This window comes from Xenopus tropicalis, chromosome 4, assembly GCF_000004195.4.
Source record: "Xenopus tropicalis strain Nigerian chromosome 4, UCB_Xtro_10.0, whole genome shotgun sequence".
NCBI lineage: Eukaryota > Metazoa > Chordata > Amphibia > Anura > Pipidae > Xenopus > Xenopus tropicalis.
Genome location: NC_030680.2, coordinates 152,470,072 through 152,497,264, shown reverse-complemented (window position 1 = coordinate 152,497,264; position 27,193 = coordinate 152,470,072). Strand labels below are relative to the sequence as shown.

Sequence of the window (27,193 nt, the reverse complement as noted above, 5' to 3'; positions counted from 1 at the left end):
GGGTGTCTGGGATGGAGGCCTGGGGGTGTCAGGGAAGGAGGGGGGGGTGTCTGGGATGGAGGCCGGGGGGTGTCTGGGAAGGAGGCAGGGGGTGTCTGGGATGGAGGCCGGGGGGTGTCAGGGAAGGAGGGGGGGGGTGTCTGGGATGGAGGCCGGGGGGTGTCAGGGAAGGAGGGGGGGGGTGTCTGGGAAGAAGCTTTGAGAAGCTGAAGGAAATGTACAAGAGTGGAAAGATTGTGAGTCTTTTCACAAACAAAATCTGCATAATCCACCCTCGGAGCAGAAAGCCGCCCCATTGTGTGTCCTGTCCCCTCCGCTGGCAGCTGCTGGTTCTAAAGGGCCATGTGAGAAACAAGGAGACTTCCACCCTCGGGATCTATTATTGCCCTTGGGATGGGATTTTCCCCCAGGAGTCAGTTCCTATCATTTAGTGAGTGAGACGTGTCCGTGGTTGTTCTTTATTGGCTGACATGCCAGTCACATTTTTTTTTGTCTGTCTCTGAATGGGCGACATCAGATGCCCCCCATAGTTAGCAGAACGGGATGGGGGGGGGGGGCAGTTATACAGTTCCAAAGAGTTTCAGGCTCGGGAGCCCAATATAAGACAGAATGCAAATGAGAGTCTTGTGCAAATGTACAAAATAAGTTCCCAGGGTTTGTAGATCCACTTGCCCGGCTCAGAGTCGGACCGGGGGGATAGGAACCCACCAGAAAGCCATAGACCATGGGTCCTCTCTCTAAAGTTCCTACTCTCTCTACTCACCTTCTTTGTTCAGCTATACTCTTCCCATTCTCTCTTTAGTTTCTTGGTTCCTTCTCTTCTTCCACCGTCTCCCCCTTTATCTCTCCATTCTCGTTCTTCTCCATTCTCGTTCTTCTCCATTCTCGTTCTTCTCTATTCTCGTTCTTCTCCATTCTCGTTCTTCTCCATTCTCGTTCTTCTCCATTCTCGTTCTTCTCCATTCTCGTTCTTCTCCATTCTCGTTCTTCTCCATTCTCGTTCTTCTCCATTCTCATTCTTCTCCATTCTCGTTCTTCTCCATTCTCGTTCTCTTCTCCATTCTCATTCTCCTCCTTTTCTTTTCTTTCCTTAACGTTACAAGGTAGAAGGCCAAATGACTGCCTGAACATGATGCCCTACCCTGATCTTGGTGGCCCAGTCCGACGCAGTCCCGGCCGGTTGATCATTTACAGGTGAAGACCTCGGTCCTTTCGCTGCAGGTATTGCACTTGACGTAGCAGCACCAGTGGAACTTGCAGTTGCATTGCCACACCCGGGAGTACTGGTGGGTGTTGTACCCTCTGCCGCAGCACATTAGGTCACAGCTGCTGGTGTGCTGAGCTGTTTTGTTGCACAAGCGGCCTTGGGTTCCCACGCTACCAGTCATTGGGTCTTCTTCGCAGTAGTTTGGGGACTTCTCGATGTAGACCAGGTCTGTGTCCATGGGTTTGCGGTAAGAGTTTTTGATCTTAAGGAAAGTGGGCCGCTTGTTTCTGCTCGCTCTCACCGGCTCCACTTGAATGGCCTCATTGTACTTGTCCCTCAGGATGGCGCCGAGCTCTCGGAACTTGGGAAGGGTGGTCCAGCAGGTCTTTGTGGTGCAGGAGCCAGAAACCCCGTGACATTTGCACTCCGATTTCATGCTCTCTTTAAGGATCTGATGCAAAATAGAAACAAACGGTCAACAAGAGCAGTGGTGTTCAGTATCCCTGTAATATCATTGTATTTCTGTGCAACAGTGATGGACCCTCACCTTTACTTTATGAGCTGATTGGGCGCCTCGCTGTTTGCCCTCCCACTACACTTACAGTGTTCGGCCAAGTGTTAGTGATGCCAAAAGCAACCTTCCCCTCCCAACACTTGGCCACAAGTATCAATATTCGGCAATAGAAAACCTTAACTCATGGAATCCCACAGAATCCCCCTCCCATCTCCTCGCACACCCAGGAACATTCTTCTACTCCCCAAATCCATCAACACCTTCTCTTACTCTTACCGGTCACCAAAGGATCCTTTGATTCTGGCAACCGCAACAACTTCCTTCAAGTTCTAAATCCTCCAAATGATCCGTATCCATCAACAGCCTCCTCCGGCTCTTAGAATTGGCCAGTAGCCTCCTCCAAATGCCAGAACCAACCTCCATCACCCTTCTGTTCTGAACCTCAGCAATTCTACAGCCCTCAATATGCCAACAAGTCCAACAAAATCTCCCAGCCTAAGCAGTGTTCCTACACATAGCCAAGTCTGGTTCTGTGCATGTTTGCCATTTGGGCCGGCACAATTCCCATCGGGGCCGGCACAATTCCCATCGGGGCCGGCACAATTCCCATCGGGGCCGGCACAATTCCCTCACTTATGGCTGAACTGGTTTCATGTTTCCCATTGGCTGATTTCGGCTTTGATCCTGGTTCTTGTGCATAGAGACCTATTGGGAACCAGCTGATCAGTTAACTCATGCATCCCCATGATGGAGGCGCACCATAAGCACCACATGGAAAGCAATACCCTGGCTACTGCCACTGTTCAGTGACCCCTGGGGGTTATGTAATAAAAGGCACTATGTTTGCCCGGGAGTAGTGACCCATAGCAAGGATGGCAGAATTTACTGATCACCTGTTTAAAAGCAAACATCTTATTGGTCGCTATGGGTTACTGCTCCTGGGCAAATGAGTGCCTTTTTATTACATATGGGGGCTAGACTGTAGTATGCACGGGCACCATGCATTAACTCCCAGAATCCCAGAACAGCGATGGTGAACCCCTAACATTGTCCCTCAACTCTAAGCACCTTACACCCCCTAGCGAACCCAGCGGGGTAACCCTAGTTCCCAGCATTCAACAGCTGCATTTAGCTCATAGGCCACACAGGGCACCCAAAATATTCTTCATTTCCCAGCATCCATCTCCCACCCTCTCATCTAACTCTCAACAACCTAAAACTGCCATTCCCCTTAGCATCTGCCAACAAAAACCCTCCAAGTCAGTATCCACCAGTGGCATTGTCCAATGATTATCACACACCAACTGCCAGCTTTTTCATCATCATCATCATCATCATCATCCCTCACTGTCAGCATCAACTAACTGGATGATCCATCTCATTCATTCATAAACATGATCCCCCTCCCTACCCTCAGCATCCTCATGATCTTCATCTTTAGCACCCCCAAAATATCTGCCAATATCATCTAAGGCTCCGTTTCTCCAAAACTTCCCTTCCACCCCACCCCTAGAGTACCCTCTGAACCCCCATGATGGCCGCCCCAACCTCATCATCTGCAAAAGGATCAACCAACAACTCAAGTATCATACGAAGAGCATCTTCTCACTCTCAGGACCTTCCAACCATACGAGACGTTGCTTATCCCTAAACTTCCTAAACCTATCGTTGACTCTCAATCACTGTGTATGATGACTTTAATGAAGGAAGATGCCCCCTATTCAATACATTGAGTTGGTGTAGGCTGGTCCAAGTGACAGTGATTGGGAGGAGCATAGGGTTTCTTTATTGTAAAGACCCTCGGGTTCGATTGGTTATTCATTGGTGGGATCCAAAATGGTTTTGATGCCTTTTTAGCATAGACAATATAAAACTGGGTTAGTCCACAAATAAATCATTTGGATTCAGGAGACCTCCTCATACGTATGCAAATAAACCAAAGGAATTCTGGGAACTAGTCTCATAGCGCTCAGAGAAAATGCCATTTACATGGGTTTATCCTATTGGCTAAAGCTCCCCCACGGGGTATTTAAAGCAGAAGCCGGGGTAATAGCTGAGTAGATTCCCAACTACAGGCCGGTTTTGCCCTCCTTGGCAGTCAGCTGATCAGAAGCCCCCGTACTACCCTGATGAGCCCCAAGAAGGGTGAAACTTGTCTGTAGGTGGGAATCTGTGGGGTAGGATTTTCTTGGAGCTCTTTGGGATTAGTTCCCAGAATTCCTTTGGTTTATTTGCACATGTAGAAGGAGGCCAATGGCCATTGTGCGGACAGGAAGGAATATGCACATTAGGCCTTTGGGTGGGAAGATGAGCCTTTAATTAAACGTGTCAGTATATTGTGCCCCCCCCCCGGCCATGAATCCCAATGGCAGCCGAGCCGCAGACATTAGTCACGGAATCAGCGCCCCGAGGGAATATGCTGAGTGAGCTCCACTGGGTCAACTCCCGGTGCCGCTCTGTACTGTATGCGCTGAGTCAGGCACTCTAACAGCGCCGGCTCTCCTGGTACTGACGGACCTTCCTATGGTCAATTCAATGGATTCCTTTTCTTTTTTTGGCTTTTCCTTTTCTATTCCCCCCCAGCTGTTTGGCCTTACCCCCCCCATCCTCCCTCTTCTCCCCCCTTCTATATTTCCCCTCTCCCCCCATTTGTCTCTCTACTCCCGAACCCCCTTTCCCTTCCCCTCTCTCCTTCTGTCTCTCATCCCCTCTCCTTTCCTTTTCTATTCCCCCCCCAACTGTTTGGCCTTACTCCCCCCCCATCCTCCCTCTTCTCCCCCCTTCTATATTTCCCCTCTCCCCCCATTTGTCTCTCTACTCCCCGAACCCCCTTTCCCTTCCCCTCTCTCCTTCTGTCTCTCATCCCCTCTCCTTTCCTTTTCTATTCCCCCCCCAACTGTTTGGCCTTACTCCCCCCCATCCTCCCTCTTCTCCCCCCTTCTATATTTCCCCCTCTCCCCCCATTTGTCTCTCTACTCCCCGAACCCCCTTTCCCTTCCCCTCTCTCCTTCTGTCTCTCATCCCCTCTCCTTTCCTTTTCTATTACCCCCCCCCCCCCCAACTGTTTGGCCTTACCCCCCCCATCCTCCCTCTTCTCCCCCCTTCTATATTTCCCCTCTCCCCCCATTTGTCTCTCTACTCCCCGAACCCCCTTCCCCTCTCTCCTTCTGTCTCTCATCCCCTCTCCTTTCCTTTTCTATCCCCCCCCCCCAACTGTTTGGCCTTACTCCCCCCCATCCTCCCTCTTCTCCCCCCTTCTATATTTCCCCTCTCCCCCCATTTGTCTCTCTACTCCCCGAACCCCCTTTCCCTTCCCTTCCCCTCTCCTTTCCTTTTCTATTCCCCCCCCCCAACTGTTTGGCCTTACTCCCCCCCATCCTCCCTCTTCTCCCCCTTCTATATTTCCCCTGTCCCCCCATTTGTCTCTCTACTCCCCGAACCCCCTTTCCCTTGTGTTTATAGCGCTGACATACCCCACAGGGCTGTACAGAGATGATACATTATTCTGGGGCCAGTTAACCCTTTCAGTAGCCATGAGGGGGGGGCACACTATCCATCCCTTTCAGGCCCCACCCACATTAACAAATACAGATATTTCAGGCTCCCCTTATTCTCTTTTACTATTTGTAGAAACATGTCAAGTTAAAACATTACGTAGGGTAAACTTCCCCTTTAATAAGCTGCCATTACAGAGTCATATTTTCAGTGTTTTCAGAGATTTCTGTTTATATAATTTAATCAGGGCCCAGATTTATCCTCCTGGATTTCTCACATCCATAAAACCCCCGATAATGAACATAACGGAGCTGCAGAGATAAAGCCTGACGGTTATTAATGACTTGGGGGATTGAGGCTGTTAGTCAGAGACGTCAGGCCCCGCGGCCGGAATATCCCACTTTCTCTTCCCTTATCTCTAAATAAATCTGGAAATAATTCGGGCCGATCCATTACCCAGCGGGGGTGTTGGCGCTGCTCAATCAGGGGGCGGGAGATGAAAGAGAGGAGAGAAGTTTCCCCAAGTCGGATGTTGGCACGAAATCTTCCAGACCCACAGAAAGAATGATTTCCTTCTGCCCAAAGCCTATGGCATGAAGAAACACAAGGTCTAGTAACCCATAGCAACCAATCAGTAAGAGGTATTTCCTGCTCACCTGTTGAATGCAAATATTTGATTGACTGTTTTCTATGGGTTACTGGACTAGCTACAAGCTTTTACAACATAAAACTATGGCACATAGGGATTCCCCTGTACTAAGCACAATTCAGCAGGAACAGCCCCCTAAGTTTGCTCATAGCCTGTACAGAGAGATACCATAAAACTATGGCACATAGGGATTCCCCTGTACTAAGCACAATTCAGCAGGAACAGCCCCCTAAGTTTGCCCATAGCCTGTACAGAGAGATACCATAAAACTATGGCACATAGGGATTCCCCTGTACTAAGCACAATTCAGCAGGAACAGCCCCCTAAGTTTGCTCATAGCCTGTACAGAGAGATACCATAAAACTATGGCACATAGGGATTTCCCTGTACTAAGCACAATTCAGCAGGAACAGCCCCCTAAGTTTGCTCATAGCCTGTACAGAGAGATACCATAAAACTACATGTAAAAATGCATATGTATAAATACAAATATACAGAGAAGGAATGTTCTGGGCACACAATAAGCTGTACCCCCATACTGTACTGTCTAAGGGAAACACTATGGCACCCCCTACCCATATGTATAAATACAAATATACAGAGAAGGAATGTTCTGGGCACACAATAAGCTGTACCCCCATACTGTACTGTCTAAGGGAAACACTATGGCACCCCCTACCCATATGTATAAATACAAATATATACAGAGAGGGTATGTTCTGGGCACACAATAAGCTGTACCCCCATACTGTACTGTCTAAGGGAAACACTATGGCACCCCCTACCCATATGTATAAATACAAATATACAGAGAGGGAATGTTCTGGGCACACAATAAGCTGTACCCCCATACTGTACTGTCTAAGGGAAACACTATGGCACCCCCTACCCATATGTATAAATACAAATATACAGAGAAGGAATGTTCTGGGCACACAATAAGCTGTACCCCCATACTGTACTGTCTAAGGGAAACACTATGGCACCCCCTACCCATATGTATAAATACAAATATACAGAGAGGGAATGTTCTGGGCACACAATAAGCTGTACCCATACTGTACTGTCTAAGGGAAACACTATGGCACCTCCTACCCATATGTATAAATACAAATATACAGAGAAGGAATGTTCTGGGCACACAATAAGCTGTACCCCCATACTGTACTGTCTAAGGGAAACACTATGGCACCCCCTACCCATATGTATAAATACAAATATACAGAGAAGGAATGTTCTGGGCACACAATAAGCTGTACCCCCATACTGTACTGTCTAAGGGAAACACTATGGCACCCCCTACCCATATGTATAAATACAAATATACAGAGAAGGAATGTTCTGGGCACACAATAAGCTGTACCCCCATACTGTACTGTCTAAGGGAAACACTATGGCACCCCCTACCCATATGTATAAATACAAATATACAGAGAAGGAATGTTCTGGGCACACAATAAGCTGTACCCCCATACTGTACTGTCTAAGGGAAACACTATGGCACCCCCTACCCATATGTATAAATACAAATATACAGAGAGGGAATGTTCTGGGCACACAATAAGCTGTACCCCCATACTGTACAGTCTAAGGGAAACACTATGGCACCTCCTACCCATATGTATAAATACAAATATACAGAGAAGCAGCTATAAGGGAATATATAAGACCCAGTGTAGGCTCTGTAGGTGCCTATAGCAGTGAGGGGGCAATACACCTGCAGGTACCAATATGAAGGAATTATCTGCACTCGTATCCGGGGGTGATACTCGCTACTCACAAATCCTGCACACAAAGGGGCGACGCAGCCGTTAATCACAGTGGGAGACAGAGGAATAAATACAGAGGGTGCCGTGTCACAGTTGGGTGATTAACAGACCCTGATAAAGCAGCGCTGGGGGGGGGGGATTTATCCCCAGGAATTCGGCTTTTGTTGCATCTCATTCTCCTAATTCAGCCCCGTCCTGTTATCTGGGGGCCGCTGAGAACTCACAGAGCTCATGAGTCAGGCCCTGCCCTGGTCTGTACCACTATCTGCCCCCGGGGGGTCTCTGCGGGGGTCGTTCCTCCCAAAGGAGAAAATATTGCCGCTGAAGCCGAAAAATTCTGCCTGCGATGTAGAGACTGATATTTTGGGACAATTTGCAATTAGTCTTCATGTTTTATTATTTGTAGTTTTTATTTTTGCAGCTATCTGGTTGCTAGGGTCCAAGTTACCTTAGCAACCAGGGAGTGGTTTGAATGAGAGACAGGTATATGAATAGGGGAGGGGCTGAATAGAAAGATAAGGAATAAAAAGTAACAATAACAATAAAACTGGAGCCTCACAGAGCAATAGGGTTTGGCTGCCGGGGTCAGTGACCCCCATTTGAAAGCTGCAAAGAGTCAGAAGAAGGGAAATAATTTTAAAAAACTATTAGAAATAAAGAATGAAGACCAACTGCAAAGTTGCTTAGATGGAGCCATTTTACAAGATGCTAAAAGTTTACTTTATGATGAACCCACCCCTTTAAGGCGGAGCTTTGTATCACCCCAAAATCTTGTTTATGTGCCAGAATTGGGGGGCCTGATGCCCATGCACTGGTTACACAATCAGATGGTAAGGAGGGAGGGGAAAGTGCTGAATGGAAAGTGAAAGTAACTGTCATAGAGGCGGGGCTGGCATGGTATGATTGACAGCTGGGATTTGTAAATAGCTTTATAGGCAGTACGGGTATGTTACTATGTTATACTACTCGAAAGAACTTTCATTATACAACATTTCATGTCTGGGTGACAGGTCCCCTTTAAAGGACAAGTCAACCCCATATATATTATTTTTTGCCTAATAAAAGAAAACATAATTCTAAGCTACTTTGCAATATACATTCATTTGCAATGGTTTTTTCACTATTAGTATATATAATTACTATTAGAAGCAGTATCTGTCCATTTCTATTCCCTGCCCTGGGGGCTCTGACTGGAACAATGTAACACAAGGCAGCAGCCTGACAGACCCGACTCGCTGGGGGAGACTGACCCCTGAAACAGTGTAACACAAGGCAGCAGCCTGACAGACCTGACTCGCTGGGGGAGACTGACCCCTGAAACACTGTAACACAAGGCAGCAGCCTGACAGACCTGACTCGCTGGGGGAGACTGACCCCTGAAACACTGTAACACAAGGCAGCAGCCTGACAGACCTGACTCACTGGGGGAGACTGACCCCTGAAACAGTGTAACACAAGGCAGCAGCCTGACAGACCTGACTCGCTGGGGGAGACTGACCCCTGAAACACTGTAACACAAGGCAGCAGCCTGACAGACCTGACTCGCTGGGGGAGACTGACTCCTGAAACAGTGTAACACAAGGCAGCAGCCCGACAGACCTGACTCGCTGGGGGAGACTGACCCCTGAAACACTAACACAAGGCAGCAGCCTGACAGACCTGACTCGCTGGGGGAGACTGACCCCTGAAACAGTGTAACACAAGGCAGCAGCCTGACAGACCTGACTCGCTGGGGGAGACTGACCCCTGAAACAGTGTAACACAAGGCAGCAGCCTGACAGACCTGACTCGCTGGGGGAGACTGACCCCTGAAACAGTGTAAACACAGGGCAGCAGCCTGACAGACCTGACTCGCTGGGGGAGACTGACCCCTGAAACACTGTAACACAAGGCAGCAGCCTGACAGACCTGACTCGCTGGGGGAGACTGACTCCTGAAACAGTGTAACACAAGGCAGCAGCCCGACAGACCTGACTCGCTGGGGGAGACTGACCCCTGAAACACTAACACAAGGCAGCAGCCTGACAGACCTGACTCGCTGGGGGAGACTGACCCCTGAAACAGTGTAACACAAGGCAGCAGCCTGACAGACCTGACTCGCTGGGGGAGACTGACCCCTGAAACAGTGTAACACAAGGCAGCAGCCTGACAGACCTGACTCGCTGGGGGAGACTGACCCCTGAAACAGTGTAACACAAGGCAGCAGCCTGACAGACCTGACTCACTGGGGGAGACTGACCCCTGAAACAGTGTAACACAAGGCAGCAGCCTGACAGACCTGACTCGCTGGGGGAGACTGACCCCTGAAACAGTGTAACACAAGGCAGCAGCCTGACAGACCTGACTCGCTGGGGGAGACTGACCCCTGAAACAGTGTAACACAAGGCAGCAGCCTGACAGACCTGACTCGCTGGGGGAGACCGACCCCTGAAACAGTGTAACACAAGGCAGCAGCCTGACAGACCTGACTCGCTGGGGGAGACTGACCCCTGAAACACTGTAACACAAGGCAGCAGCCTGACAGACCTGACTCGCTGGGGAGACCGACCCCTGAAACAGTGTAACACAAGGCAGCAGCCTGACAGACCTGACTCGCTGGGGGAGACCGACCCCTGAAACAGTGTAACACAAGGCAGCAGCCTGACAGACCTGACTCGCTGGGGGAGACCGACCCCTGAAACAGTGTAACACAAGGCAGCAGCCTGACAGACCTGACTCGCTGGGGAGACCGACCCCTGAAACAGTGTAACACAAGGCAGCAGCCTGAAAGACCTGACTCGCTGGGGGAGACCGACCCCTGAAACAGTGTAACACAAGGCAGCAGCCTGACAGACCTGACTCGCTGGGGGAGACCGACCCCTGAAACAGTGTAACACAAGGCAGCAGCCTGACAGACCTGACTCGCTGGGGGAGACCGACCCCTGAAACAGTGTAACACAAGGCAGCAGCCTGACAGACCTGACTCGCTGGGGGAGACTGATCCCTGAAACAGTGTAACACAAGGCAGCAGCCTGACAGACCTGACTCGCTGGGGGGAGACCGACCCCTGAAACACTGTAACACAAGGCAGCAGCCTGACAGACCTGACTCGCTGGGGGAGACCGACCCCTGAAACAGTGTAACACAAGGCAGCAGCCTGACAGACCTGACTCGCTGGGGGAGACCGACCCCTGAAACAGTGTAACACAAGGCAGCAGCCTGACAGACCTGACTCGCTGGGGGAGACTGACCCCTGAAACACTGTAACACAAGGCAGCAGCCTGACAGACCTGACTCGCTGGGGGAGACTGACCCCTGAAACACTGTAACACAAGGCAGCAGCCTGACAGACCTGACTCGCTGGGGGAGACTGACCCCTGAAACACTGTAACACAAGGCAGCAGCCTGACAGACCTGACTCGCTGGGGGAGACTGACCCCTGAAACAGTGTAACACAAGGCAGCAGCCTGACAGACCTGACTCGCTGGGGGAGACTGACCCCTGAAACACTGTAACACAAGGCAGCAGCCTGACAGACCTGACTCGCTGGGGGAGACTGACCCCTGAAACAGTGTAACACAAGGCAGCAGCCTGACAGACCTGACTCGCTGGGGGAGACCGACCCCTGAAACAGTGTAACACAAGGCAGCAGCCTGACAGACCTGACTCGCTGGGGGAGACCGACCCCTGAAACAGTGTAACACAAGGCAGCAGCCTGACAGACCTGACTCGCTGGGGGAGACCGACCCCTGAAACAGTGTAACACAAGGCAGCAGCCTGACAGACCTGACTCGCTGGGGAGACTGACCCCTGAAACAGTGTAACACAAGGCAGCAGCCTGACAGACCTGACTCGCTGGGGGAGACTGACCCCTGAAACACTGTAACACAAGGCAGCAGCCTGACAGACCTGACTCGCTGGGGGAGACTGACCCCTGAAACAGTGTAACACAAGGCAGCAGCCTGACAGACCTGACTCGCTGGGGGAGACTGACCCCTGAAACAATGTAACACAAGGCAGCAGCCTGACAGACCTGACTCGCTGGGGGAGACTGACCCCTGAAACACTGTAACACAAGGCAGCAGCCTGACAGACCTGACTCGCTGGGGGAGACTGACCCCTGAAACACTGTAACACAGGGCAGCAGCCTGACAGACCTGACTCGCTGGGGGAGACTGACCCCTGAAACACTATAACACAAGGCAGCAGCCTGACAGACCTGACCCACTGGGGGAGACCGACCCCTGAAACACTGTAACACAGGGCAGCAGCCTGACAGACCTGACTCGCTGGGGGAGACCGACCCCTGAAACAATGTAACACAGGGCAGCAGCCTGACAGACCTGACTCGCTGGGGGAGACCGACCCCTGAAACAGTGTAACACAAGGCAGCAGCCTGACAGACCTGACTCGCTGGGGGAGACTGACCCCTGAAACAGTGTAACACAAGGCAGCAGCCTGACAGACCTGACTCGCTGGGGGAGACTGACCCCTGAAACACTGTAACACAGGGCAGCAGCCTGACAGACCTGACTCGCTGGGGGAGACTGACCCCTGAAACAATGTAACACAAGGCAGCAGCCTGACAGACCTGACTCGCTGGGGGAGACTGACCCCTGAAACACTGTAACACAAGGCAGCAGCCTGACAGACCTGACTCGCTGGGGGAGACTGACCCCTGAAACAGTGTAACACAAGGCAGCAGCCTGACAGACCTGACTCGCTGGGGGAGACTGATCCCTGAAACAGTGTAACACAAGGCAGCAGCCTGACAGACCTGACTCGCTGGGGGAGACTGACCCCTGAAACACTGTAACACAGGGCAGCAGCCTGACAGACCTGACTCGCTGGGGGAGACTGACCCCTGAAACAATGTAACACAAGGCAGCAGCCTGACAGACCTGACTCGCTGGGGGAGACTGACCCCTGAAACACTGTAACACAAGGCAGCAGCCTGACAGACCTGACTCGCTGGGGAGACTGATCCCTGAAACAGTGTAACACAAGGCAGCAGCCTGACAGACCTGACTCGCTGGGGGAGACTGATCCCTGAAACAGTGTAACACAAGGCAGCAGCCTGACAGACCTGACTCGCTGGGGGAGACTGACCCCTGAAACACTGTAACACAAGGCAGCAGCCTGACAGACCTGACTCGCTGGGGGAGACTGATCCCTGAAACAGTGTAACACAAGGCAGCAGCCTGACAGACCTGACTCGCTGGGGGAGACTGACCCCTGAAACACTGTAACACAAGGCAGCAGCCTGACAGACCTGACTCGCTGGGGGAGACTGACCCCTGAAACAGTGTAACACAAGGCAGCAGCCTGACAGACCTGACTCGCTGGGGGAGACTGACCCTGAAACAGTGTAACACAAGGCAGCAGCCTGACAGACCTGACTCGCTGGGGGAGACTGACCCCTGAAACACTGTAACACAAGGCAGCAGCCTGACAGACCTGACTCGCTGGGGGAGACTGACCCCTGAAACAGTGTAACACAAGGCAGCAGCCTGACAGACCTGACTCGGTGGGGGAGACTGACCCCTGAAACAGTGTAACACAAGGCAGCAGCCTGACAGACCTGACTCACTGGGGGAGACTGACCCCTGAAACACTGTAACACAAGGCAGCAGCCTGACAGACCTGACTCGCTGGGGGAGACTGACCCCTGAAACACTGTAACACAAGGCAGCAGCCTGACAGACCTGACTCGCTGGGGGAGACTGACCCCTGAAACAGTGTAACACAAGGCAGCAGCCTGACAGACCTGACTCGCTGGGGGAGACTGACCCCTGAAACACTGTAACACAAGGCAGCAGCCTGACAGACCTGACTCGCTGGGGGAGACTGACCCCTGAAACAGTGTAACACAAGGCAGCAGCCTGACAGACCTGACTCGCTGGGGGAGACCGACCCCTGAAACAGTGTAACACAAGGCAGCAGCCTGACAGACCTGACTCGCTGGGGGAGACTGTTTTCTTTTATTAGGAAAAAACTTATTTTTGGGATTGACTTGTCCTTTAAAAATTAAAAAAAGAGTTCTACCTGTTGCACCTATTACTGGGGTCCCCAACCTTTATGACCTGTGAGACACATTATAATGTAAAGAGAGTTGGGGAGCAACACAAACATCATTCCTGGGGTGCCTAATAAGGGCTGTGATTGGGGGCACAACCCCCTATGGGTTCTGTATGGTTGTCCCCTCCTCCAGGAGTGGCCCCCCTATTTCGCCAGTGGCACTTGCCTCATCTACCTACCCCCAGTCATCCTTGGGCTTATCATAACTCATTGGGGGGTTTGGTGGGGCAGATATTTACACTGACACTGAGGCTGCCCAGGCAACATGGCTTCATTTCGGGGTGTCCCTATACACAGCCGTATGGCATCTGTCTTGGTTTAGGTGAAGCTCCTCCATGTTGCTTAGATTCCCAGGGCAGAGATAATACCCAACAAAACTGACACAACAAAGGGTGAATACTGGGAATCTAATGCCTTGCATAGACCTTGGGAGCAGAATTTCTCAGTGCCCAGTTCTCCTCCGCAATAGCCGCCTACTCTATACAATGAAGGGGGGTCCCAGCAGCCCCCCGAGTCCCACCCTGACAGGCTGCTCAGAGTATCGCAGGGAATCGGGAGCATTTTCTGCTCTTGGCCAGGGAAACCGTCCTGTCAGGCAGAATGAGCAATGAGCTTCTCCCCTCGGCCATTGTTGGGAGTTTGCCTTCATGCTTCAGGAAACGCCGCTCCTGACCCTCACACAAAGCCAACTCCCTAATCCTAAATCACCGGCTGTACAACCCCGGCAGGAGAAAGTACCCCCACCCCCGGGTACTAAGGATTCTGCAAGAAAAGCTTGATATGGATCTGCAGCTTCTGTATTAGTAATATTTCCCACAATGCCCCTCACAATAGGAATTCTCTAGATATTCTGTAGAATCGTCACCCCTGTGCCAAACTGGGGATGAGCAAAGCAGTTTGGCAGCTCCCTGCCCATGCAGCTATCTGGTTGCTAAGGTCTTGTTTACCTTAACAACCAGGCAGTGGCTTCAGTAAGAGACTGAAAAATGAACAGGAGAGGGCCTGAATAGAACGATAAGTAATAAAAAGTAACAATAACAAAACAATTCTTACATCACAGAGCAATAGGGTTTGGCTGCCGGGGTCAGTGACCCCCATTTGAATGCTGGAAAGAGGCAGAAGGAGAAGGGAAATAGATCAAAAACTATAAGAAATAAATAATGAAGACCAATTGCAAAGTTGCTGGGCATGGGGCTAGATACTGGGGCTACTAACAAACAACAGCTGCTTTGCCTGTGGCCACATAATGGTGGTTGCTAGTTGCCCCGGTCGCTACACAGAAGGCAGAGAAGCCACTGGGAGGGGCTCGTTAGTAGCTGTAACTGCCTCCCTGCATTAATTAGAGATGTCAGCGCCTCTAACAATGGCTTTATCTGCTCATGAGAAAAGCAAACAGAAGCTCAGATACAGTCTTTCCCCAACAGAATAATCAGTATATTGATTGATACTGTGGCTGCTGTATATATATATATCAGTCCCCTCGCGCCGATCCCCGGCCGCACCGGGATATTACTTATTAAAGAGCTCAAACAAAAGGGAAAAGCATTTTCTTCCTCAGCCCTTAGTGCCTTTATATGGGCACAGAACCCCTCAGTGACTGCTAATATCCTTATCATTTACAGTAGGGGGTACATTATCCCTTATAATACATGAGTGATACTCAGAGTTCCCTGTATAACTCAGCCTGCAGCCTTGTGCCTTTATATGGGGGGCACAGAACCCCTCAGTGACTGCTAATATCCTTATCATTTACAGTAGGGGGTACATTATCCCTTATAATACATGAGTGATACTCAGAGTTCCCTGTATAACTCAGCCTGCAGCCTTGTGCCTTTATATGGGCACAGAACCCCTCAGTGACTGCTAATATCCTTATCATTTACAGTAGGGGGTACATTATCCCTTATAATACATGAGTGATACTCAGAGTTCCCTGTATAACTCAGCCTGCAGCCTTGTGCCTTTATATGGGGGGCACAGAACCCCTCAGTGACTGCTAATATCCTTATCATTTACAGTAGGGGGTACATTATCCCTTATAATACATGAGTGATACTCAGAGTTCCCTGTATAACTCAGCCTGCAGCCTTGTGCCTTTATATGGGGGGCACAGAACCCCTCAGTGACTGCTAATATCCTTATCATTTACAGTAGGGGGTACATTATCCCTTATAATACATGAGTGATACTCAGAGTTCCCTGTATAACTCAGCCTGCAGCCTTGTGCCTTTATATGGGGGGCACAGAACCCCTCAGTGACTGCTAATATCCTTATCATTTACAGTAGGGGGTACATTATCCCTTATAATACATGAGTGATACTCAGAGTTCCCTGTATAACTCAGCCTGCAGCCTTGTGCCTTTATATGGGGGGCACAGAACCCCTCAGTGACTGCTAATATCCTTATCATTTACAGTAGGGGGTACATTATCCCTTATAATACATGAGTGATACTCAGAGTTCCCTGTATAACTCAGCCTGCAGCCTTGTGCCTTTATATGGGCACAGAACCCCTCAGTGACTGCTAATATCCTTATCATTTACAGTAGGGGGTACATTACCCCTTATAATACATGAGTGATACTCAGAGTTCCCTGTATAACTCAGCCTGCAGCCTTGTGCCTTTATATGGGGGGCACAGAACCCCTCAGTGACTGCTAATATCCTTATCATTTACAGTAGGGGGTACATAGTTATAACCCCTTACCCTGCGTCCGGCTTCGTTGTTGTGCAGGTTCATGAGGGTCCGTGCGTTCTGCTTGATCTCTCTCGCGTCCACAAACACCTTGGAGAACCCAATCCCGTATCTGATATCGGCCGAGCAGCCGCCCCACTTCCAACCCTCTTCCCGGTGGAACTGCCCTTGTTTCTCCTTGTCGCAGCCGCAGTCGCTCATGTTGCCCTGGGTGCAGGCGGTGGTGATGGCGTGGGCAACCCCGGCGGCGATGATGGCGTACATGAATGCCGCTTCCCTGCTGCCTGTGGAACAACAGGAGATGCTTAAACTGAAACAGTCACCTAGAAACGATACGTAGAAACAAGATACTGATTCTCTGCACTGCTGGTTCTGACTCCGGAAACAATGTAGCAGCTACACGGTTCTGCCGCTTGGAAATGAGACTGTTATTCGGTTGCTAGGGTATTGTTACCCCAGAAAGACCCCAGTAGCAAAGTAACAATACAAATTCACCCCCCGGGGTTCATCCCACAGTCTGAATAATACAAATATAATAACGACCAATTGCAATTTGTCCCACATGCTAAACTGACCTGTCACTTTAAGGTGATCTCCCCGCACCTGAGTTTACATGGGGTGAAGCCAATTGTCTGCCCCCAATCACTCGTTGCTACAGGATAACGGCGCTCGTCTGTACCTATAAATGGGATCTAATCCATTAAACATGGAGCTGGGGGTTCCCCCCCGTATCCCCCCCAGTATCCCCCCCGTATCCCCCCCCGTATCCCCCCCCGTATCCCCCCATCTGTGACTGACACTAATATGGAACATATGATATCAGCGTCCCCTGAATAAACATGAGCCGTCACTCCCCGAACCCTTCAGTCCAGCAGCCTTCCTTCTGCTTTGGGCCTGTCCAGAACCTTATTAGTGTCATCTGGGCAACTCCCTGCACCCCACATAAACAGCCCATTGCAACTCCCTGCACCCCACATAAACAGCCCATTGCAACTCCCTGCACCCCACATAAACAGCCCATTGCAACTCCCTGCACCCCATATAAAACAGCCCATGGCAACTCCCTGCAACTTCCTGCACTCCATCTAAAACAGCCCATGGCAACTCCCTGCACCCCATATAAAACAGCCCATGGCAACTCCCTGCACCCCATATAAAACAGCCCATGGCAACTCCCTGCACCCCACATAAACAACCCGTGGCAACTCCCTGCACCCCATATAAACAGCCCGTGGCAACTCCCTGCACCCCACATAAACAGCCCATGGCAACTCCCTGCACCCCATATAAACAGCCCATGGAAACTCCCTGCACCCCATATAAACAGCCCATGGCAACTCCCTGCACCCCATTTAAACAGCCCATGGCAACTCCCTGCACCCCACATAAACAGCCCATTTCAACTCCCTGCACCCCACATAAACAGCCCATGGCAACTCCCTGCACCCCATATAAACAGCCCATGGCAACTCCCTGCACCCCACATAAACAGCCCATGGCAACTCCCTGCACCCCATATAAACAGCCCATTGCAACTCCCTGCACCCCACATAAACAGCCCATGGAAACTCCCTGCACCCCACATAAACAGCCCATGGCAACTCCCTGCACCCCACATAAACAGCCCATGGAAACTTCCTGCACCCCACTATTACAGTCCATGACAACTCCCTGCACCCCACATACACAGCCCATGGCAATTCCCTGCACCCCACTATTACAGTCCATGACAACTCCCTGCACCCCACAAGCTCCCCTTACAAACAGCCAATCAGGGACGGTTACACTGACACCCTGCACTGCTCCTTTAATCGCACTCATTATGGGGGTAACATCCAGTTTGCCCCTGTATCCCCTCAGGGGGGCAGATCAGTTAAGGGGCAGAGCTCCCGGTCAGACTTGCAGGTTATTCCAGTGCAGGACCGGCCCGGGCTGAAGCCTCATTATATGGGAGACAGCGGGACGTCTCTTATTCCCCCCCCCCCCCCGGGAATCTGCCGTCAGAATCTGAATTGTGTTCCATCCATTATACTGTGGGGGGGCTCCCTGCCCCGATACCTGAACCCGCAAATGACTTCAGCGTCTCCCTACTGTCTCTGTCTGTATGTAAATACCGGCCCCCCCGGCCCCCCGGCCCTGTCTCACCCTTTGCCTTCTCAAGGAGTCAATGTTTATTCTGCAAGACAAGTTAAAGGGGAACTAACCTGTAACTCATCCCAAGTGATAAAGCCAAAGTACCTGATCTAATGACTAAGGATCCCACAGTACTGATCCCTTTGTCACTTTAACGGGATATTCAACTTTGAGTTAACGTTTAGTAGGATGTACAGAGTGATATTCTGAGACAATTTGCAATTGGTCTTCATTTTGTATTATTTGTAAGTTTTTAGTTTTTCATTTTCAGTTCAGCAGCTCTGCAGTTTGGAGTTTCAGCAGCTATTTGGTTGCTAGGGTGAAGGTTTCCTTAGCAACCAGGGAGCGCTTTGAATGAGAGACAGGTATATGAATAGGGGAGGGGCTGAATAGAAAGATAAGGAATAAAAAGTAACAATAACAATAAAACTGGAGCCTCACAGAGCAATAGGGTTTGGCTGCCGGGGTCAGTGACCCCCATTTGAAAGCTGCAAAGAGTCAGAAGAAGAAGGGAAATAATTCAAAGACTATAACAAATAAATAATAAAAGACCAACTGAAAAGTTGCTTAGAATTGGCCATTCTATAACCTACTAAGAGTTAACTTAAAGGTGACCCCCCCCTTAAATGAATTGGGAAGTTCCTTAAAATGACATTTGCTTTCCTTATGCAGAAAACGCTTCTTGGGTTTAGTTTCCCTTTATAGATTCAAACACAATCAGAACCAGACAGAACCAAGATGGACCCGAGGCTTTTGGCAGCACCAATGTTACCAATTAAAGCTTCTGGTTACAGTGTTGCTATAGAAACGATAAGGATTCAGTTCTGTCACTGGGAGACGCTGGGCCCCAGTACAAGTGAGTGGCCCCTTATGGGCCCCGGTACAAGTGAGTGACCCCTTATTGGGCCCCGGTACAAGTGAGTGACCCCTTATTGGGCCCCGGTACAAGTGAGTGACCCCTTATTGGGCCCCGGTACAAGTGAGTGGCCCCTTATGGGCCCCGGTACAAGTGAGTGACCCCTTATTGGGCCCCGGTACAAGTGAGTGACCCCTTATTGGGCCCCGGTACAAGTGAGTGACCCCTTATGGGCCCCGGTACAAGTGAGTGACCCCTTATTGGGCCCCGGTACAAGTGAGTGACCCCTTATTGGGCCCCGGTACAAGTGAGTGGCCCCTTATGGGCCCCGGTACAAGTGAGTGACCCCTTATTGGGCCCCGGTACAAGTGAGTGACCCCTTATTGGGCCCCGGTACAAGTGAGTGGCCCCTTATGGGCCCCGGTACAAGTGAGTGACCCCTTATTGGGCCCCGGTACAAGTGAGTGACCCCTTATTGGGCCCCGGTACAAGTGAGTGACCCCTTATTGGGCCCCGGTACAAGTGAGTGGCCCCTTATGGACCCCCAGGTGGGAATAACACTCACTGGGAGCCTGTGAGTAACAATAAATGGGTTCTGTTCTTTGGTTCTGGCCCAGTTTTGCAGATACAGTTTGTACTGTCGCATCCTGGGCTGAACCTCCATACGGGGACAGGGGGGTTTGGGGGGGCCCCTACGTACCCACTTTCAGCTCCTTCCCAAACACGGTCCTTTCTCCCAGCGCCGAGCAGTTCCAGCGGCCGTGTCGGAACTGAAACTGACACTCGTTTATTCCCATCTGCGCCCCCTCTCCGATCACAATGATGGCGTCCGGCCTGCTGAGACAGATAGCCCTCTGCCGGGGGGCCAAGCCCGGGATCTTGCTGCAGATCACACTGGCCCCGAGGGCCACCACCGACGAGAAGCCTCTGGTACAGGGAACAAAGGGGAAAAAGAGAAATTCAGCTCAAATACTGCAATGGTTGCTTGGTTGCTAGGGTCAGCAGCCATAGATACAAGATAGCCGGATGTAAACCTGAAAATAAATGTTGGATAATGAATATAAATTGTATTCTAAGCAATTTCCCAATTTACAGCAGTGCAGGGTATAGTAAAGCACAGACACACACAGTGAGAGTGAATGGATATTGGGGAGTTGTATCAGGAGTCAGAACCAGCAGTGCAGGGAAGGGAAAGGGACAGACACAGTGACAGTTACACATAACTATAAACCCAGTGAGAATGAGGGATGAATGGGTATTGGGGAGTTGTATCAGGAGTCAGAACCAGCAGTGCAGGGAAGGGAAAGGGACAGACACAGTGACAGTTACACATAACTATAAACCCAGTGAGAATGAGGAATGAATGGGTATTGGGGAGTTGTATCAGGAGTCAGAACCAGCAGTGCAGGGAAGGGAAAGGGACAGACACAGTGACAGTTACACATAACTATAAACCCAGTGAGAATGAGGGATGAATGGGTATTGGGGAGTTGTATCAGGAGTCAGAACCAGCAGTGCAGGGAAGGGAAAGGGACAGACACAGTGACAGTTACACATAACTATAAACCCAGTGAGAATGAGGGATGAATGGGTATTGGGGAGTTGTATCAGGAGTCAGAACCAGCAGTGCAGGGAAGGGAAAGGGACAGACACAGTGACAGTTACACATAACTATAAACCCAGTGAGAATGAGGAATGAATGGGTATTGGGGAGTTGTATCAGGAGTCAGAACCAGCAGTGCAGGGAAGGGAAAGGGACAGACTGACAGTTACACATAACTATAAACCCAGTGAGAATGAGGAATGAATGGGTATTGGGGAGTTGTATCAGGAGTCAGAACCAGCAGTGCAGGGAAGGGAAAGGGACAGACTGACAGTTACACATAACTATAAACCCAGTGAGAATGAGGAATGAATGGGTATTGGGGAGTTGTATCAGGAGTCAGAACCAGCAGTGCAGGGAAGGGAAAGAGACAGACACAGTGACAGTTACACATAACTATAAACCCAGTGAGAATGAGGGATGAATGGATATTGGGGAGTTGTATCAGGAGTCAGAACCAGCAGTGCAGGGAAGGGAAAGGGACAGACACAGTGACAGTTACACATAACTATAAACCCAGTGAGAATGAGGAATGAATGGGTATTGGGGAGTTGTATCAGGAGTCAGAACCAGCAGTGCAGGGAAGGGAAAGGGACAGACACAGTGACAGTTACACATAACTATAAACCCAGTGAGAATGAGGAATGAATGGATATTGGGGAGTTGTATCAGGAGTCAGAACCAGCAGTGCAGGGAAGGGAAAGGGACAGACACAGTGACAGTTACACATAACTATAAACCCAGTGAGAATGAGGAATGAATGGATATTGGGGAGTTGTATCAGGAGTCAGAACCAGCAGTGCAGGGAAGGGAAAGGGACAGACACAGTGAGAATGAGGAATGAATGGATATTGGGGAGTTGTATCAGGAGTCAGAACCAGCAGTGCGGGGAAGGGAAAGGGACAGACACAGTGACAGTTACACATAACTATAAACCCAGTGAGAATGAGGAATGAATGGATATTGGGGAGTTGTATCAGGAGTCAGAACCAGCAGTGCAGGGAAGGGAAAGGGACAGACACAGTGACAGTTACACATAACTATAAACCCAGTGAGAATGAGGAATGAATGGATATTGGGGAGTTGTATCAGGAGTCAGAACCAGCAGTGCAGGGAAGGGACAGACACAGTGACAGTTACACATAACTATAAACCCAGTGAGAATGAGGAATGAATGGATATTGGGGAGTTGTATCAGGAGTCAGAACCAGCAGTGCAGGGAAGGGAAAGGGACAGACACAGTGACAGTTACACATAACTATAAACCCAGTGAGAATGAGGAATGAATGGATATTGGGGAGTTGTATCAGGAGTCAGAACCAGCAGTGCAGGGAAGGGAAAGGGACAGACACAGTGACAGTTACACATAACTATAAACCCAGTGAGAATGAGGAATGAATGGATATTGGGGAGTTGTATCAGGAGTCAGAACCAGCAGTGCAGGGAAGGGAAAGGGACAGACACAGTGACAGTTACACATAACTATAAACCCAGTGAGAATGAGGAATGAATGGATATTGGGGAGTTGTATCAGGAGTCAGAACCAGCAGTGCAGGGAAGGGAAAGGGACAGACACAGTGACAGTTACACATAACTAAAAACCCAGTGAGAATGAGGAATGAATGGATATTGGGGAGTTGTATCAGGAGTCAGAACCAGCAGTGCAGGGAAGGGAAAGGGACAGACACAGTGACAGTTACACATAACTATAAACCCAGTGAGAATGAGGAATGAATGGGTATTGGGGAGTTGTATCAGGAGTCAGAACCAGCAGTGCAGGGAAGGGAAAGGGACAGACACAGTGACAGTTACACATAACTATAAACCCAGTGAGAATGAGGGATGAATGGATATTGGGGAGTTGTATCAGGAGTCAGAACCAGCAGTGCAGGGAAGGGAAAGGGACAGACACAGTGATAGTTACACATAACTATAAACCCAGTGAGAATGAGGGATGAATGGATATTGGGGAGTTGTATCAGGAGTCAGAACCAGCAGTGCAGGGAAGGGAAAGGGACAGACACAGTGACAGTTACACATAACTATAAACCCAGTGAGAATGAGGAATGAATGGGTATTGGGGAGTTGTATCAGGAGTCAGAACCAGCAGTGCAGGGAAGGGAAAGGGACAGACACAGTGACAGTTACACATAACTATAAACCCAGTGAGAATGAGGGATGAATGGGTATTGGGGAGTTGTATCAGGAGTCAGAACCAGCAGTGCAGGGAAGGGAAAGGGACAGACACAGTGACAGTTACACATAACTATAAACCCAGTGAGAATGAGGGATGAATGGGTATTGGGGAGTTGTATCAGGAGTCAGAACCAGCAGTGCAGGGAAGGGAAAGGGACAGACACAGTGACAGTTACACATAACTATAAACCCAGTGAGAATGAGGAATGAATGGATATTGGGGAGTTGTATCAGGAGTCAGAACCAGCAGTGCAGGGAAGGGAAAGGGACAGACACAGTGACAGTTACACATAACTATAAACCCAGTGAGAATGAGGGATGAATGGATATTGAGGAGTTGTATCAGGAGTCAGAACCAGCAGTGCAGGGAAGGGAAAGGGACAGACACAGTGACAGTTACACATAACTATAAACCCAGTGAGAATGAGGGATGAATGGATATTGGGGAGTTGTATCAGGAGTCAGAACCAGCAGTGCAGGGAAGGGAAAGGGACAGACACAGTGACAGTTACACATAACTATAAACCCAGTGAGAATGAGGAATGAATGGATATTGGGGAGTTGTATCAGGAGTCAAGGAGTGATGGCTCCAACCTTGTTACACACCCCCTGAGAATGGGCAGAATGAGGGGCATGTGAGTAGAAGGGCAAACAGGTGGGTAGGTAGAGAGACACAGGGACAGAAGAATGGGGGATGGACAAGCAGATAGGTAGAGAGACAGGCAGGTAGGTAGAGAGACAGGCAGGTAGGTAGGTAGGTGCACAAATAAGCAAGGGAAGGCAGATAGGTAGGTAGACAGGAAAGTAGACGGACAGAGGGACAGGTAATTAGTCAGGGTAAGGGGGTAAAGGTAGGTAGGAAAGGGGGTGCCTGGGACACATACACCAGGTACCAACTGGGAATAGATTAGGAATGGGGAAGAGATGGGGTCAGTTGTTGAGAGTTGCAGTTGCACAGGCGCTTGGATGGATTCAGCAGCAGGTATCTGCCCCCTACTCACCCCGTACTGTCCCTGCCACTTACCCATGTGCCCTGTGTTTTACCTTCCTTCCTACCCAGAGTGGCCAATTATTACCCCTACCTGCCCCTTGGCTGACTCACCTGCCCTCACCGACCCGCGAACAATCGCACGCAAGTGAATATTTCCTGTATCGATCGCCCGATCCCCAGGGACTCGCCCATAGACCCGGGTAACTCATTTACAGACAAAGTGCCCCAGAGACTCGCTGGGATCGTCTGTTTGTGTAACCAGTTTGGGCTCATTACCCGAGTCAAGTGCCCCCTGTGCCACCTGTGCCCCACCCGTAGTATTAGCACCTGGCACCCCATCCTGTGCCCCCCCCCCCCCGGCACTCTGCGCCCCTGTGCCCTGTGCAGCGCATCGGAGGGAAGATTCGCACTGTATTCCCCGACACTGTACTCACCCAATCCCCCCGGCACTGTACTCACCCAATCCCCCCGGCACTGTACTCACCCAATCCCCCGGCACTGTACTCACCCAATCCCCCCGGCACTGTACTCACCCAATCCCCCCGGCACTGTACTCACCCAATCCCCCCGGCACTGTACTCACCCAATCCCCCCGGCACTGTACTCACCCAATCCCCCCGGCACTGTACTCACCCAATCCCCCCGGCACTGTACTCACCCAATCCCCCCGACACTGTACTCACCCAATCCCCCCGGCACTGTACTCACCCAATCCCCCGGCACTGTACTCACCCAATCCCCCCGGCACTGTACTCACCCAATCCCCCCGGCACTGTACTCACCCAATCCCCCCCGCACTGTACTCACCCAATCCCCCCGGCACTGTACTCACCCAATCCCCCCGGCACTGTACTCACCCAATCCCCCCGACACTGTACTCACCCAATCCCCCCGGCACTGTACTCACCCAATCCCCCCGACACTGTACTCACCCAATCCCCCCAGCACTGTACTCACCCAATCCCCCAGGCACTGTACTCACCCAATCCCCCGGCACTGTACTCACCCAATCCCCCCGGCACTGTACTCACCCAATCCCCCCCGCACTGTACTCACCCAATCCCCCCGGCACTGTACTCACCCAATCCCCCCCGCACTGTACTCACCCAATCCCCCGGCACTGTACTCACCCAATCCCCCGGCACTGTACTCACCCAATCCCCCCGGCACTGTACTCACCCAATCCCCCCGGCACTGTACTCACCCAATCCCCCCGGCACTGTACTCACCCAATCCCCCCGGCACTGTACTCACCCAATCCCCCCGGCACTGTACTCACCCAATCCCCCCGGCACTGTACTCACCCAATCCCCCGGCACTGTACTCACCCAATCCCCCCGGCACTGTACTCACCCAATCCCCCGGCACTGTACTCACCCAATCCCCCCCGGCACTGTACTCACCCAATCCCCCCGGCACTGTACTCACCCAATCCCCCGGCACTGTACTCACCCAATCCCCCGGCACTGTACTCACCCAATCCCCCCGGCACTGTACTCACCCAATCCCCCCCGCACTGTACTCACCCAATCCCCCCGGCACTGTACTCACCCAATCCCCCCGGCACTGTACTCACCCAATCCCCCCGGCACTGTACTCACCCAATCCCCCCCGGCACTGTACTCACCCAATCCCCCCCGGCACTGTACTCACCCAATCCCCCCCGGCACTGTACTCACCCAATCCTGATGAAGACAATCCCCAGGCTGAGGAAGAAGTGGAAGATCCAGCGCCGAGCCTTCCTCTTCATATTCCCGGATTGTGGGGGCTCAGGCAGATTTGGGGGCTGACAAACACCACAAGCAGCTCCGTATTAAGCAGTGAGGGAGTCCCAGGGGAGGGGGGGCATTTCAGAGAGATGGGAGCTGCCCCCCCTATCCTGGATGAGGGGCCAGTGGGGCTCCTGTCTGGCTCTTCTGCCTCTCACTTGGGCGGGGATTTCGGTTCGGAGAATCGCCAATCCACCTGTGTTCTTCCAACCGGAGACCCCCGACCCTCAGCTGCCCCCCTGCAGGGCAGTCAATCTACACTCAGTGGGTACAGGGAATGGCACTAATGGTACTAATACTGCCGGGTTCAGTTTGCCCTATTTGGTGCCCATTTGCCCTATTTGCCCCGTTCCAGTGCGGAGCGACCTGCCCCAGACACAACATGAGAGATCCGATCGTTTGTCCTGGAGCTCAGTCCGCTGGGGGCTGTAACCTTCATCCTAATCCCGCTGCCCTCCTGTACCCTGTGCCTCTGGGGCAATTAATCCAGCCCTGTGTCTCTGGGGCAATTAATGCAGCCCTGTGTCTCTGGGGCAGTTAATCCAGCCCTGTGTCTCTGGGGCAATTAATGCAGCCCTGTGTCTCTGGGGCAATTAATCCAGCCCTGTGTCTCTGGGGCAATTAATGCAGCCCTGTGTCTCTGGGGCAGTTAATCCAGCCCTGTGTCTCTGGGGCAATTAATGCAGCCCTGTGTCTCTGGGGCAGTTAATCCAGCCCTGTGTCTCTGGGGCAATTAATACAGCCCTGTGCCCCGGATAATGAATCAGTTCTGCTCCTCAAGGATCGCGTCGATCATGTGGTTCATGTAAGTCGCACGATTTATACATAGTTTTTTCAATACTCGTCGGTGCCTCAGGGATCCCGTATATCCATTGGCTCATCTGATCCCCTTTACCTGTGCCCCCGTTATCCGGCTGGTCCGGAGCCTCAGTGAGATGCCCACCTGTGCCCCCCGGGGTCCCTGTGCCCCAGTACCAACCCGGCTGGCAGTTTCGGGTCCGGTTCTTCCGAGTGGCCCAGAAAGGTTTCCCTGTTCCTCAGACCGCACCTGTGGGGCCCCTGGGGGGGTCACTGTCCCTGAGCGATCGGAAGTGTTGTGTTTGGAGACTTTGCCTCAATTGTTCTTTATGATGGGCAGGAGGGAGTGTGGGGCAGGATTTCTCTCTCATTTATTGCCCCTCCCTCTGTGCATCCCTGCTCCCCCCCCCCCCCCCCCCCCCCCCCATTATTTCCAACTGTACCCAGAGCAGGGGGAGAG

General features: G+C 51.3%; 1 protein-coding gene across 1 annotated transcript; it reads right to left on the bottom strand.

The window, feature by feature from the left end:
• Nucleotides 1–1,016: 1,016 nt before the first annotated feature.
• wnt7a (Wnt family member 7A) lies at nt 1,017–27,089 on the bottom strand. The gene is made up of 4 exons (XM_031901296.1): nt 25,846–27,089; nt 20,077–20,303; nt 16,400–16,671; nt 1,017–1,658 (listed from the first exon to the last, which is right to left on the bottom strand). Exons 1-4 carry the CDS (start codon nt 25,914–25,916, stop codon nt 1,185–1,187), a joined length of 1,044 nt encoding a protein of 347 aa, XP_031757156.1. The 5' UTR covers nt 25,917–27,089; the 3' UTR covers nt 1,017–1,184.
• Nucleotides 27,090–27,193: the final 104 nt, after the last annotated feature.

What these genes read in the sequence shown, in the direction of transcription:
- wnt7a (XM_031901296.1), bottom strand. Translation starts at nt 25,916, where the DNA reads ATGAAGAGGAAGGCTCGGCGCTGGATCTTCCACTTCTTCCTCAGCCTG. An exon ending in TGGGAAGGAGCTGAAAGTGG is followed by an intron (nt 16,672 to 20,076) that starts GTACGTAGGGGC and finishes GTTGTTCCACAG; the next exon opens with GCAGCAGGGAAGCGGCATTC. An exon ending in ACAACGAAGCCGGACGCAGG is followed by an intron (nt 1,659 to 16,399) that starts GTAAGGGGTTAT and finishes ATTTTGCATCAG; the next exon opens with ATCCTTAAAGAGAGCATGAA.